At 46.0% G+C, this 15,506-nt stretch overlaps 1 protein-coding gene across 1 annotated transcript; it reads right to left on the bottom strand.

Moving 5' to 3' along the window:
• Nucleotides 1-11,372: 11,372 nt before the first annotated feature.
• LOC107105923 (histone H1.0) lies at nt 11,373-13,752 on the bottom strand. The gene has a single exon (XM_015405972.1). The coding sequence runs from the start codon at nt 13,233-13,235 to the stop codon at nt 12,657-12,659; it is 579 nt and encodes a 192-aa protein (XP_015261458.1). The 5' UTR covers nt 13,236-13,752; the 3' UTR covers nt 11,373-12,656.
• Nucleotides 13,753-15,506: the final 1,754 nt, after the last annotated feature.

Here is a 15,506-nt window from a genome sequence, read left to right as displayed (position 1 = left end):
AGGGAACTGATCTTGGTCTCCTGAAGATCAGCTGTCATAGGGAGAGATTTCCAAATGCCACTTGGGGGTTGGCATCCCTAGTCTTGGGACACCTTAAAACCTAAGTGCTTTATTGCGAGGTAAACTTTCGTGGACTAGCGAATATCTGAATAAATCTGTAGTCTTTAAAACACCACAAGATTATAATTTTGGTTGGTTTGCGCTCTGTGTGTGCGTGTGTGTAATAGATTTTGAAACTTCTTGGTATACTCATTAAGGATGTGAACATGGATGTTATGTGCTAAGCCTGAACTGTACTTACCAACAGACATAGCTTGGGGATGCATAACAATAGCTGGCTAGGATCCTAGAATGGACCAGTGGGGAAACAAGGAACTAGAGTAAACCAACCTCCGTCGACCAGCCCTCAACTGCGGGTTCCCAGATCTCAAGGACACCCTCCTCAACCAGTTTATCATGGGCATCCAAGAGCAGAAACTGCGCCACAAACTCATTGGCCACAAGAAGCTCATCCTGGAGAAGACGCTACGCGAGGCCACTGCATTCAAGAAGTCTCAGCGTGCCCGCCAGACTCACTCTGCGCACCAGGCCTCTGCTCACTCGGCATTGGAAGCCTCAGACGAGGAAGAAACGCATCAGGTTCATTGCCCAGCACACCGCGACTTGCAACCCACTGCCGCCGCCACCCACCCCGTGAAGACCGTTGGACCGGCTCCTTGCGCCAGCTGCGGAGATGACCACAAGTGGTTCTCCTGCTGTTTCCGTGATACGACCTGTAGGACCTGCGGCAAGACTGTTTGGTGTAGTGGTTAAGTGCACGAACTCTAATCTGGGAGAACCAGGTTTGATTCCCCACTCCTCCACTTGCACCTGCTGATGTGACCTTGGGTCAGTCACAAGCTCTGGCACAGCTGTCCTTGAAAAAGAGCAGTTTGTGTCAGAGTTCTCTCAGCCCCACCCACCTCACAGGGTGTCTGTCGTGGGGAGGGGAAGGGAAAGGTGTTTGTAAGCCGCTCTGAGACTCCAAGTGAAGGGCGGGGTATAAATCCAATCTCTTCTTCTTCTTCTTCTTCTTCATCGCTCGCGCCTGTCACTCCAAAGGCACCTGGAGACGCCCGACCGCCCACCAGGAATCAGCAGTTACACACAACCGCCGTCCACCAACATCAGGTACTGAACTTGCCCCGGAATGCCCCCGATAAAATTGAAGTAACTGTGTTGATTGAGGGAAGACCTTGCGAGATGGAACTGGACACTGGGTTCTCCATCTCCATCATCTTGGAAGAGACTCTATAGAGGCTCTGCCCACAGGGGGGTCCCCGCCTTAGACCCGCTGGCTTCATCCTCAGGGACTTCCAGAAGAACGAGGTGGCCATCAAAGGGTGGGGCAAATTTCATGTCCAATACAAGAACTTTAAGGGACTGTTGGACTTGTTGGTGGTGGAGGGGCTGCTCACCAGTTAACTGGGATTGTCGCGGTTCGCGCCCTTGGGTTTCGGAGCGACGGGTGCACCACATGTGGGTCTTGAACTTCAATAATGTGTGCGACGAGTTCCTTGCTGTCTTTGATGGAACTCTTGGTTGTTACACCAGCCCACCAGTCTCCCTACAGCTTAACCCGGCAGTGCGGCCCATCCGAATGAAGGCCAGGCGAGTCCTGTTTGCCCTTAAGGCCAAGATTGATGGGGAGCTGGATTGACTCAAGGGGTTTTGGAGCCCGTGTCACACACCCTCTGGGAGACCCCAATTGTGTCTCCAGTGAAGCCCAATTATGTAATCCCCAAATAGTTTTTGAAACATTTTAAAACCTTATAATAGTAAAGCAGCAACATTCCAAAGCGTTGCACCAGTACTTCATCATGTGACCTCATATGCTCAGTTTCAGTGCAGTCTATTGCTAGCCTTAGGGAACATAACACTATAACATTGAGAATACCTTCAGGTGGGTAGCAATGCTGGTTTTCAGTAGAAGAGCAAGAGTCAAGTCCAGTAGCACCAAGACCAACAAGATTTCCAGAATATAAGCTGAGAAGAGTCAAAGCTAAGGTTGCCAGCCTCCAGGTGGGGCCTGGAGATCTCCCGCTTTTACAACTGATCTCCAGCTGACAGAGTTCAGCTCCCCTGGAGAAAATGGCTGCTTTGAGGGGTGGACTGTATGGCATTGTACCATGCTGAGGCCCCTCCCCTCCCCAAACCCCACCCTCTCCTGGCTCCACCCCCTAAGTCTCCAGGTATTTTCCAACCCAAACCTGGCAAACCCTAGTCAAAGCTCCCTTCGTCAGACTCTCAAAATCTTATACTCTGGGAATCTTGTTGGTCTTTGAGTTGCTACTGGACTTGCTCTTCTACTGAAAACCAGCATTGCTACCCACCTGGAATTATTCAGCGTGATGTAGTGGTTAAGAGCGGTGGACTGTAATCTGGAGAACCGGGTTTGATCCCAACTCCTCCACTAGCAGCCAGCTGGGTGACCTTGGGTCAGTCACAATTCTCTCAGAGCTGTTCTCTCAAGGGCAGTCCTCAAAAGAGCTCTCTCAGCCCCACCTACCTCACCGAGTGTCTGTTGTGGGGAGAGGAAGGAAAGGCGATTGCAAGGCGCACTGAGACTCCAAGTGAAGGGCAGGGTATAAATCCAATTCTTCTCCTCCTCCTCTTCCTGCTCTAACATTGCCAGTGTGATAGATTTTGCTCTTTGATGCAGAATTCTCTGTAACATGGAAGATTGCACTTATCAGTGCAATTGTTTTGAACCAGCCACAGGTCAATGAAAATCTTTCAGAGAAAGATAGCACTTTCAATACAATACATAAGAACCCTTCACAATATCTACACGCTTACATTAATTGGTCAATTATTCAACACAGAGAATAGCTGTGTTTCAGCAACATTTATCATTCTCCCATATTAAGTAAAGTTTGTCAAGGAAAAAACCCCACAGCTGTTCTCTGTTACCTAATATTTACCCGACCCTCCTTTCTCACTGTAGCTCAACCTTTATCCCCCCCCCCCAACTTTACTGATATAAATGCTGGCAGGAGAAGGTAGGAGTGGCTGCAGACTGCCCAATGATTGGAGCATGTCCCCCAGAGACATCACATTCCAAAGGGACAGCTGTGTTAGTCTGTTAACAGCAAAACATAAAAAGACTTCTGGTGACATTTTAAGGACTAGCAGATTCATTGTGGCAGAAGTTTTTGTGGACTAGAGGCTGCTTCATCAGATACATAACGTGAGTTGGCAAATGCATGCGTTCATGTGCACGCACACACACACACACAGAGCTTGAGTGAAAAATGTAAACAAAAGGGAATGAGATGAACACACAAAGCTGCTCTATGTGAAATCAGTCCGTTGGACCGTCTGCCTCAGTCCTGTTCATTCTAATGGGAAATTGCTCTCAGATAGGAGTCTCTTATAACTGATTTTTAAACTGGAAACACCAAGAATTTAATCTGAGACCCTCTGCATGTTAGGCAAGTACTTTAGCACCTAGTGACAGCCCTTTCACAGTGTTTCTGCAGCCCAAACACTGGTTGTTGAAAGTCCAAGCCCAGATGAGCTCAAGCTAAGCAATAGTCATATACATATTTGCCAAATGCATACATCTGCTGATTTAGGCTGTAGCCAAAATCTGTAACCTGTGGCTCAGGAGTCAGTGAGGCTCAGTATGAAACCAAATATGGCCCTTTAAAAAAGAAAACTAAACCTTTAAGTTAAGGTATATGGTGGGGTGCTGGTGGGATGCTAGAAAAACCAGCAGATTAATAGAATGTCCCCAAAAGATTTTATGGGGCTAAAGGGCTTCTTAGAGGTGCTTTGAAGAAGAACACACTGTCCACTGAAAACCAACTCATGGAGACCCAGCCATGGGCAGTTCAAGGCAAGAGATGAGCAGAGGTAGTTTGTAATCTCCTTCCTCTGTATAGCAACTCCAGTCTTCCTTGAATACATGAACACATGAAACTGCCTTATACTGAATCAGACCCTTGGTCCATCAAAGTCAGTATTGTCTACTCAGACTGGTAGCAGCTCTCCAGGGTCTCAGTCTGAGGTCTTTCACATCATCTACTGCCAGATCTTTTAACTGGAGATTGGGGGGGGGGGGGTTTGAATCTGGGACCTTCTATATGTCAAGCAGATGCTCTACCACTGAGCCACAGCCCCTTCCTAGAAGAAGAAAAAGAAGAAGAGGAGGAGGAGGAGGAGATTGGATTTATACTCCACCCTTCACTACCTGAAGGACTCCCAGAGTGGCTTACAAACTCCTTTCCCTTCCCCTCCCTACAACAGACTCCCTGTGAGATAGGTTTGTCTGAGAGAGCTCTTCCGGGGAGTGCTCTTGAGAGAACAGCTCTGAGAGAACTTGTAACTGATCCAAGGTCAAACCAGCAGCTGTATGTGGCAGCGTGGGGAATCAAACCCGGTTCTCCTGGAGTCCATCCAAGTATTACCTGTGGCTGAGCCCTGCTTAGCTTCCAAATCCTGATGAGCTCAAGCTAAACTGGACTATTAGGGCTGGGAGAGTTGCTTAACAGAATGAGAAATGATAGAATTGTACAGTTGCCTTGTACAAACTGTGCGCTGATTTATGCCAATGTACTAAAGCAGGGGCGTCAAACATGCGGCCCGAGGGCCAAATCAGCCCCCCCCCCCGAGGGCTTCTATCAGGCCCGCAGTGGAACTGGCTGTCTTCTGCTTCTTCCAGTTCTGCTGCTGCTGCATTATTGTAGGTTTGCAGCTTACAGATACACACCTGAACAGCATACTCAAGATTGCAACAGCACAGACATTTTGATGCAATAATTCAGAGCAAGAGGTGTCAGTTATCAAACACTGTTAAATAAACAAAATATTGTAAAGGTGCTAATGTTTTAAGTAAAAACCCTTTGTGTTTGTGTCCTTTATAAAATTTATATCTCCGCTACCTGGCATTACATTTTATGACACACATGGCCTGGCCCAACAAGGTCTCATTTATGTCAGTTCCGGCTCTCATAACAAATGAGTTCGACACCCCTGTGCTAAACCAACCATGCAGGGTGCTTCTCTGTCTAGTTGTAATTAATTGTGAGAGTTTGTGTGTGTCACTTCCTATTAAAGGACTTTCATCAACCTGTGTTTGGGCTGCAGAAACTTTATAGATTATTAATCAGCATGTCAATTATCAGTTAAGATCAGTAAATGTATAGTTTCAATTTATGCAGATAGACTTTCTTGATCTTTTGCTTTGAATTTTGACATTTGTTGTTGTTCAGTCACACAGTCGAGTCTGACTCTTCGTGACCCCATGGACCACATCACGCCAGGCCCTCCTGTCTTCCGTTGTCCTTCGGAGTTTGCTTAATTTTATGTTTGTTGCCTTGATAACACTGTTTAACCATCTCATCCTTTGCCATCCCCATCTTCTTTGACCTTCAATCTTTCCCAGCATCAGGATCTTATCCAGTGAGTGCTCCCTTCTCATTTGGGGACCAAAGTATTTGAGCTTCAGCTTCAGTATCTGGCCTTCCAGGGAACAGTCAGGGTTGATTTCTTTTAGGATTGACTGATTTGATCTTCTTGCAGTCCAGGGACTCTCAAGAGTCTTCTCCAGCACCATAATTCAAAAGAATCTATTCTTTGGCGCTTGGCCTTTTGACATACTTTGGCTTTTACTTATAAAAGTCTGCTAACCCCTGCTCAGATGGCACTTTAAATTCATCGGTCCTTAAGAATCCTACAAGAGTCTTTTTGCTTTCCCCCCAAGAGCCATGAACCTGGCTTCAATCAAATATAAGGTAGAAAAGTATAAAGCAGCAACTTCCCCCTTTGTTCTACTACCCAGTACAATTAAACCCTAAAGGGAACTTTGGAGGTGCTTCTTACCTTAATAGGTTCATAATATTTTCTTGTCTGCATTCACACACATTATTTACATTGCTGTAATCTGTCTGATAGATTACAGCAATGTAAATAACAAATGTGTGAATGAGGAATATATTATGAACCTATTAAGGTAAGAAAAGGAGTACGACAAGGATGTATATTGTCACCCTGCTTATTTAATTCATATGCAGAGTACATAATGCGAAATGCCGGCCTGGATGAATCACACGCCGGAATTAAGATTGCCAGGAAAAACATCAACAACCTCAGATATGCAGATGATACCACTCTAATGACAAAAAGTAAAGAGGACCTAAGGAGCCTCTTGTTCATGGTGAAAGAGGAGAGTGCAAAAGTTGGCTTGAAACTCAACATCAAAAAAACGAAGATCATGGCATCTGGCCCCATCACTCCTTGGCAAATAGAAGGGGAAGTCATGGAAGCAGTTACAGACTTCACGTTCCTGGGATCCAAGATCACTGCAGATGGTGACTGCAGCCATGAAATTAAAAGATGCCTGCTCCTTGGGAGGAAAGCTCTGGCAAACTCAGCATAATAAAAAGTAGAGACATCACCCTGCCAACAAAAGTCTGTATGGTCAAAGCAATGGTATTCCCACAGTAGTAATGTATGGCTGTGAGAGTTAGACCATAAGGAAGGCTGAGCGTCGAAAAATAGATGCTTTCAAAGACTCCCTTGGACTGCAAGGAGATCAAATCAGTCAATCTTAAAATAAATCAACCCTGACTGTTTCCTGGAAGGAGAGATACTGAAGCTGAAGTTCAGATACTTTGTCCACCAAATGAGAAGGGAGCACTCACTGGAGAAGACCCTGATGCTGGGAAAGATTGAAGGTCAAAGAAGACGGGGACGGCAAAGGATGAGATGGTTAGACAGTGTCATAGATGCAATGAACATGAAATTAAGCAAACTCCGAAGGATGACGGGAGACAGGAGGGCCTGGCGTGATGTGGTCCATGGGGTCGCAAAGGGTCAGACTCAACTGTGCGACTGAACAACAGCAAATCTATCTTTTTACTGTCCTCCTCAGGGTGCTCCAGGAAAGAAGAAACAAAGAAGAAAGGAAACAGAAGGGGTGAGCAACTGATTGTGGGGAAGATAGCAGATAAAAATTGTAGAACAAAGTTTGAGTCCAGTGGCACCTTTAAGACCAACATTTTATTCAAAGTATAAGCTTTCGTGTGCAAGCACACTTGCACATGAAAGCTTATACTCTGAATAAAACGTTGTTGGTCTGAAAGGTGCCACTGGACTCAAACTTTGTTCTGCTGCTTCAGACCAACACGGCTACCCACCTAATTAAAAATTGTGTTATAATTTTGCCTTGCCTGACCTCCTTGACCGAAACAAGTGACTAAAGTTTGGCAAGTTCTTTAGCAGACTTAAACACTGCCATATTTAACAGCATTTGAAAGGGAAATTCGGTGTTCAGTGGTTAAACTGGAATTTGTTCAGAAGTTTGACACTATCTGACTTGGGCTCAGCAGGAACAAGAAACAGCAGGCTCACTGCATAATGTAATAGTCCTTTTTAATGTGCTTTTCTCATTTATTTACTTATGCACACCCCACTTTTCTCTCCAGTGGGGACCCAGAACAACTTATCAGTTTCCCCTCCTCCACTTTCTTCTCACAAGAACTTCAACTGAAATTGACTGGCCCCCCCAAGGTCATGCAATGATCTTCCACAGCAGAGGGGAAATTCCAACCTTACCTGGCTCTCCCAGATCCTTATCCAACACTCCAACCACTGCACGATACTGCCTCTTGCTGTACATTATCCACCTTGCCTGCCAATTCATAACTAGTTAGGAATGGTTCAATGCACACTCTAACTGGCTCTTTTGACAAGCTCCTCTTCGTTCTATCTACCTCACTGATGTTGCTTGGTCTTTTGACCTCACATATTCCTCCCCTACCTTTTTTCGTTCTGTATGTTTGAAACGCATTCCCGCTGAGTGGGGCTACAACTTCATGCATTTGGCCCACAAATGCACATGCCACCATAAATTGTTTAGTCTTTAAAATGTCACAGGACTTGTTTATATGTACACTATTTCTTATTAGATTGCATGTCTGAATGATTCCTAAATACATGGTTACATTTTTCAGATTTGTTGTCTAGCTGCAAAAGTGAGAAAGCGCAATTTTTTTAAAAAGTCTGAAAACCAATTAACTTTTTGATCATTTAAATTGTAATTTCAAAACAAAAATATTTGAATTTAACCCGATTTAGACTATGTTCACCATTCACCCAATGATATTGGACCAGGACACAGTGGTTTCTTGCACTGAGATAAATAAACTATTTGTTTATATCCTGCTTGTGTTCCATCAAGGAACTCACAGCAGCATTCAGGTCTCCTAGAGCTGCCTAACTTTAGCAGTTGCTATATCATGTCGACTGCAACATACCCTAGGATCCTGGGAAACCATGCATATGTATAATGTTCTGTTGCAGGCTAATAACCGGTGCACCATCAGTACATGTTTGATAATGGGGAATCCCAAATTGCCTTCACATTAGAGATTCATGACATGAAAAGAATTTGGTATGGACTCAGCCCCTCTAACATGTGAACACATCCTTCCATGGCCTTTAGTGCAAGATTGCCCTCTTCACAAGTGTGCACTGAACTCCCAAGTAGTTAGCCTGTGGTGGAGGCACAGAAATGGGAAACACTGAGAATTCCATAAATGGATTCAAACAGTGGAGGCTTTACAGGGGGAATGCACTCTTCTCAGAGGTGAAGAATTGATACCATAACCACCTGCTTTCTGCAACAACCAGATGGACAAGGCTTTCTTTATTCGAGGCACAGGTATCCAAGAGAACAAGGCAGCAGAGGGCTGAGGTGGTCAAATGGAGTGAGCCACTTCAGAGTGCAGGTGGAGGATCACATTTGGGAACACTTCCCTATGTCAAAACATCCCAGCAAGTAGGCAGGCTGAACAGCAGGCAAACAGAGGGAGTGGAACCTTATTCCCTGCTGTGCTAGCTTACTGTTTTCTCTCCTAGTTTTTATGTGAATGTTCAGAGTTGGATTCACCACTGCAGTCAGCCATCCAGTCCACAACCTCAGGTCTTTGCTATTCCTCATCACTGCATTCTTCTGCAGGTGAGCCAGCCTATTCACACTCCATATGCTGCCCAGATTAAAATACACCCAGAACTGCCATTACAGGACCCCAAAGTTTCCCTCTGACCTTCTCCTTGCATCTCCCAGATGTATGAAAACAAATCGCATTACTTGCTGCTTGTATATGAACAGGCATTGTAAATCCACATGTATTTCCCCCCGTTCTATTTATATCACACTTTCTGCCAAGGAGCTCAAGGTAGTGTAATTACCTCATGTAATCCTCACAACAACCCAGTGAGGTAGGCTAGGCTGAGATCAGTTACTGGTCCAAGGTCACTCACACTCTTCTCTTTTCTTCAATGAAGGTTCTGCTGAATCTGTAGCTGTAGTCCAGCAGCACTTTCAGTAATTGCCGGGGCTCCCATGATCCAAAAGATTCCCCTCATCCCTTCTCCTACCGGCCCTCAGTTTACCAAGTCATCCAGTGACATGATCACCTACCTACTGATCCATGCGTCTCTGCTTTTTGTATCAGTGCCTGTCCTCTCCACATTCTTTTGGCCAAATGTATGGTGCCATAAGAAATTTCTTCTCATAAGGTCTAGAGACAGTTTTACCTCTGCGCAAATATTACATGCACAGCTTTAGACAACTGGGCCCTCAAAAAATCCCAGACACTTGCCAGTCAAAGCAATTTTAGTTAATTAAATATGCAATTCAACCGATTAATATGCTTTACCTGCATAAACATGTTTGTGTGTGTGTGTGTGTGTATAAAAACAGTAAAGCCAAAATACAACCCAATTTTCTTTCTTTTAGATAACACATTCACATGATAGCTGTCTTAGAAGATGCACTCTCTGTATGGAACAGCAACTTCTTTTTTAAGATGGCATCTGCTAGTTTAAGGTTTTAGAAGTTCTTATGTTACAGATATTTAATCCTTTTAATGAAAAATCTGTTGTGTGTTTAGTTCAGGGCACCTTCTAAATTGATCTCGTGAAAATTAATGTAATGATTGACTTAAATGTTGCAGCCCTCAAAAACATTTCTAGTAATCCCATAAGGTAGACCACAAAATCTAAAACTATCCTTCACAATGTTGTGTGTTGTCAACTCAGGTTTGAGTTGAGACATTGTCTCTGATGCCAGAGATAATAGTCTCACACAACACATTTCAGTGACTAGCAATGTAGAACTACCAATTTGCATTGGTCTCACATAAAGAACAGGGAGAGTATATATTCCTGTTTGCACAAGACACATGGGAAGGCTCATTTCCAATCATACTGTGCAGAGCTGCTAGGGATTGCTTGCAATATATACAGCTGCCTCCAACCTACACCACATGTAGATGGCTACCTGTACCATTCCTTATCTCACACTGAGGACTTCATGTGTAGCCTCAGTCCCTGGACCCAGGCAGAGGAACCTTGTTGCCTCAGCACTAGGCAATCTGCATGTAGAGGTCTGGTTCCCTGTGTAACCATCACACTGATTTCTATTAACATAAGTGCATGGGTATCTCAGGGATTCAATGTGCTCATTCTGTGCAGTGGCTCCCTGTACTACACAGGTGCCAGGCATTCTACCCAGGGTGCCCCTCTCCTGTACACACTGCTAAAATGGCCATTGTAGCGCTAGCACAGATCTTGCAATCAGTTCAGTTCATCTAATGTTACCATGTAATAAAGAGGTAGCTGCTTTCTCCCAACTGATATAGCACTGAAGTGACACACCACAGTCAAGTCATCTGCCCCAGGGGCTGCCATGTGTTTGCCACATATACTCTAAAATGAAGCAGAAATCTGTTTGTAAACACACAATGGACACACCCCAAGGAGTAAAAGACAACTGGGGCTTCCTAGTGCATGTATCTAGCGTGTTCACAGATACGTTTTATGCATTACAGTATATATCACTGCAAACAAGGTCCTTAGTTTACATAGGACCATGATCTTAGGCAAGGAACAAAGTAACAAATCAGCCTTTCAGCTGAAACACAAGTTTGATGAGACCCTTCCCCCCCCAATTGTAAAGTGAAATACCGTAATGCTTTACTAGGCTGCCATCTGGTGGCCATTCATGTTGACTTTTCTTGGGAAAAGCTTTACTTCCCTAGCCTGTCAGATCTCCAGCTCCTTCATAATTCCCTAGGAAGGTATTTTTATAGTTCAGGCACCAAACTTTGTTTTCTTCCACTGCTTTACAGGTATACCATACTTTTCCTGCTTCCCCTTTACAGATCAGAACAGGAACTGCACTCCTATTCAATTTGGTGTATGTACAGAGGAGTTTATCATTTTCGAATTTTGTAATTTAAATGCATTAAAAGACAAAAGGAGGAAAACCCAAGTCATTATGTCATTTTACATTTTATTTTAAACCCTAAAATTACAAAGACAGCTAAATCCTTCTTGCACAAAATTACACATACAAAATAAAATAGACAATCAGGTGTCAATCCTATGAGAATTTTCCTTTGTTTACACAAGCATACTTTTTTAAAAACAAAAATAAAAACTGGAGTCATTTCCTCTTTCCCCCTTGGAAAATTAAACCATCTCAAACCTAAGCGGCAATTGTACACAGCTTCAAAAAGCTACTTCAGCAGGTTCAATATGGGCTACATTTCCATCACCTTCCACGTTCATTCTTCCCACCCTCAGCCCAGGTAATAGAGACCCAATGTTTCAAAAGTAAAGACTGCCAAGAAAGGGGTTGTACTGTAGACATGAGACTCTAAACACAAAAGCTGTGGGTTAGGAAGCAGGCACTGCAGGGCTGGGAAGCACTCAGAGAATCCTGTTATATGACTTCATGGACTGCGGAGAAAGGACGGTTTTCAGACCACCTCTCCTAAGAGTTGCCAGGACTGACCTGGTGACCAAACTCCAGAAATGAAGACACCTAGTTCTAATTTCTTTGGGAAGAGAAAGGGAATTATTCACTCTATCCCCCCTTCAGTATATTTCACCAACACATCTTTTTTAACATAGAAAATCCAAATATTTGCAAAAAATTTCACTGATCTCACTTTTTTAATTTTCCAAAAATCACGGCACCCATTCCTTTTCCTCTGAGAGAAGAAAGTCAATGGAAAGCTTATTAACCTCAACCCTTCCACCACCACTAAAGAGAAATACACCATTCTGCATGCATTCAGATGCACTGGAATTTTATTTGCCTAGGACAGCCTAACTTTGCTCTTTAATAATCATGTTACAATGTAACTGAAAGCTTCCAGTAATGACAATGTTTCTCAAACCCTTCTTTTAAGTGGTGGCGGCCAAGGAAGATCCATACTATGTACCTTTCTTAGCCCATATTTCTAAAATCCCTTCCAAGCAACAGGAGCATATAGGATATTCATTCCCCCCCTTCTCCAGACTCCAACCTGTTCCTATCTCATGCTCAAAAACACAAGTAGATTGCATACCTGGGGGAAGGAGGGGAAAGGGAAGCAAGGTGAAGACAAATACCTTTAAGATTACAAATGAAAACAAAACGCAAACCCAAAATGGAGCTTTCCATATTGAAAAAGTAATGGATTATTTAAACTACTGTAGGGGGAAAATAGTTCAGTCTTTATAAAGCTGCAATAGAAAGGAGTAGAGAATAAAGGAGAAATCTATTTACAGAGTACAGGTCAAGAAGAATGTCCAAGGAAAGATCCCAAGTGTGTACTTCACTTTTTCTTGGCCGACTTCTTTGCGCTGGACTTTGCTTTGGGTTTTGATGCTTTTGCCTTTTTAGGCTTTGATGCCTTCACTGGCTTGGCCTTGACAGTCTTTGGCTTCTTGGCTTTCTTTGGAGCAGCCACTGGCTTCTTTTTGGCTTTCTTTGCTGCAGGTTTGGGCTTCTTGGCTGGTGACTTGGCAGGAGCCTTTTTAGGCTTTGCTGCCTTCTTGGGCGTTGTAGTCTTCTTGACTTCCTTTTTGGCCTTCTTCACTGGGGCTTTCTTGGGCTCATCACCCTTAGCCAAGCGGAACGAGCCAGAGGCACCAACCCCTTTGGTCTGCTTCAGAACACCTGTTGTCACTAACCTTTTGATGGACAACTTGATTTGGGAGTCTGCATTCTCCCCAACTTTGTAATGGCTCTTGATATATTTCTGGATGGACTGACGGGAGGAGCCGACCCGGCTCTTTTCGGCCTGAATGGCAGCCACTATCATGTCAGAGTACTTGGGATGGTCTGTCGACTTCTTGGCCGCCTTGGCCCGCTTAGGTTTGGCAGCAGGTGCTGCAGCAGAGTTCTCAGTCATCCTTGCTTTGCAATTGCCTTTTGAGGAGAGAAGCTGGTTGTCCAAGCCACCCGGGTTTGGGGCTGCTCCTGAACTTTCTCTAGGCACGTGGGGCGCCTTCCCAGCAGCCTTGTTGCAAAGGATCCAGCCGATGAAGTGGATGCCACTCTCTCCACAATCCTCTTTGCAGCAGATGGGGGAAAGCGGCAAAATCACCCCCACTGACAAAACCAGATGCTGAAAGGTGGGATGTCAGCCCCCTTCCTGGCAGTTGGTGGCAGGGTGTGGCCAGGGCAGCTTTCCCAGGGAATAGCCCCTCGAGACTGCAGGAGCTCTTGGCTGGGGCCTGTCAGCTTTGTCAAGGCTCTTCTCTGGCCAAGTGCCCCGCTGTCAGGCTCTGGGGCCGCCTCGTCCGGGAGCCCGACGCCTGCTGGCTCCTCTCCTCTGTCTGGGGCTGAATCCCCCACCTCGACTCGTGTCCGCCTCAGCTACGCTCCTGCCTCTGCCTCCTGCTCTGTGTCTGGCTCTCTAGGCAGCAGCCGGCTCATCCGGGTATTTAGCGCTCAAGCGCGGACCGCGGTGAGGACAGGGTTGCTGGCTGCCTGCTCAGGCCCCGAATGGCGCCTCGCCGCCGACATCTGTGTTTCTTCTGCTGCCTAAAGCGGCTTTTTCCTGCGTCTCCCGGCGGCTTCTGGGCTCCGCACCACCGCCGCCGGCTGCTCCGGTCCTTGAGCTCTTGGGCCCCGCGGCCGGCTCCCCCTGCCGCCGTCCCCCGCCGCCTCAGGGCGCCCCAAACGGCGCTGGGTGCGAGTGGGGCGCAGCGACATTTCCCCTTTGCGCCCCCATAGCCGGGCAGCCGGAGGGAGCCTCGGCCGGGGCCAAGGCGAGGAGCAAGGGGCACCCCTGGGCCGCCCGGGGACCCTCCTCCCGGCTCTCTGGGCGCCCCAAGAGCCGCGCAGGGGCCCCGGGAGCAGACCCCAACTAACACAGGGAGCCCCGAGCCAGGCGCCGCTCTCTCCAGCCGCCCCCTACTGCCAGCTCCAGCGCGGCAAAAACTTTCCTTTTTGTTAGATGGGAAGTTTGCAGCCATCCCCTCCCCCAAGAAGCACCTGGCAGTCCCCTGCTTGGGGTTGGGGGCACACGGGTGGGGGAGACGACCCGACCCGGCTGGGACTGAAGGGTGGAAAGGGGCACGGGGGGAGCTTGCTTCTGGCACCCCCTGAGCCCCCCAAAACACAAGTCGCCGGCTGCACTGACTTCTCAATGATATGTATAGGGATAGGGAGGCATTGAGGAGAGGGGGGAACGCTGACACCCCCAAACCCTATTTTTTCCTGATGCCGGCATTGTCTCGGACCCCCCATCTCCCTCCGGAGACACCTGTGCCCCTGCCCCCCGGAATGATTTTGTACCCCGTCAAAGAACTATGGGGATTTACATTGGCTGTTTTGTTCCTTCTTGCATTTTTGAAGGTGGAGTCGTTTCTATTGCTTAAAAACACTTTCTCGTCAAAAGTTGTCGCGGAGGGGAGGGGGGTGTAATGGGGGGTGTCGAAGGGCAGTTGCACTAAACGTATTAACCCTAATTTCCCATTCTTGGGGGGAGTGCTTAACTGTTGTTAGGAGATTAAATGTACGTGCCATCGCCATCTTGCTGGAAGAACTGAGGTTGTTTTTTCCCCTCTCTCTCCCCTTCTGATTTTGTTCTTAATAAAGATATTAATTAAAAGCGTCGTGGATGCGACAGTGAAGATGCGAATCTGAAATCTGATGGCTCGTGGTACCGAATAACTCCGGAGAGGGAAAGTAAAAACGCTTCTGGAACACTTTTTAAAAAGAATTATTAAATCAACCTGGCATCCTAGCAACACGGAGAACACCAGCAGCAAAAATCCATACATTTTAACACCTCTGCCCCCCCACCCCCTTGCACTTTAAGTAAAAAATATATGTACATGTATATTTTTTAAAACCTTCTACTGTAGGGGTACTGGTGTCTAGCTGTAGAATGCGAATAATTACACGGGGGTCGGTGTCTTTGAATTGTCAACACCTTATATGTGTGTGGTTTTTATAATAGAACCTAGATTCTTTCCTTTTTTTAAAAAAATGGACAGGTGTTTGTGTAGTGAGAAGAAGTGAAAAGACTAATCTAAATATGAAAGGGGAGCAAGTGACAGGACAGGGTTGTACCCAGTGGGAGACAGCTGCAGCCTTAGCGCACCACTTAACAGTCTTACAGCAGAAGTTCCTCTGTGAGTTTCAAAGTGAGATGCGGGAGGGAGGGTCTCTC

This window comes from Gekko japonicus, unplaced genomic scaffold (genome assembly GCF_001447785.1).
Source record: "Gekko japonicus isolate JY-2015 unplaced genomic scaffold, Gekko_japonicus_V1.1 scaffold385, whole genome shotgun sequence".
In the NCBI taxonomy this organism is placed as follows: Eukaryota; Metazoa; Chordata; class Lepidosauria; order Squamata; family Gekkonidae; genus Gekko; species Gekko japonicus.
Note: the sequence above shows the minus strand (reverse complement) of the source record. Positions and strands in the feature narration are given on the sequence as shown.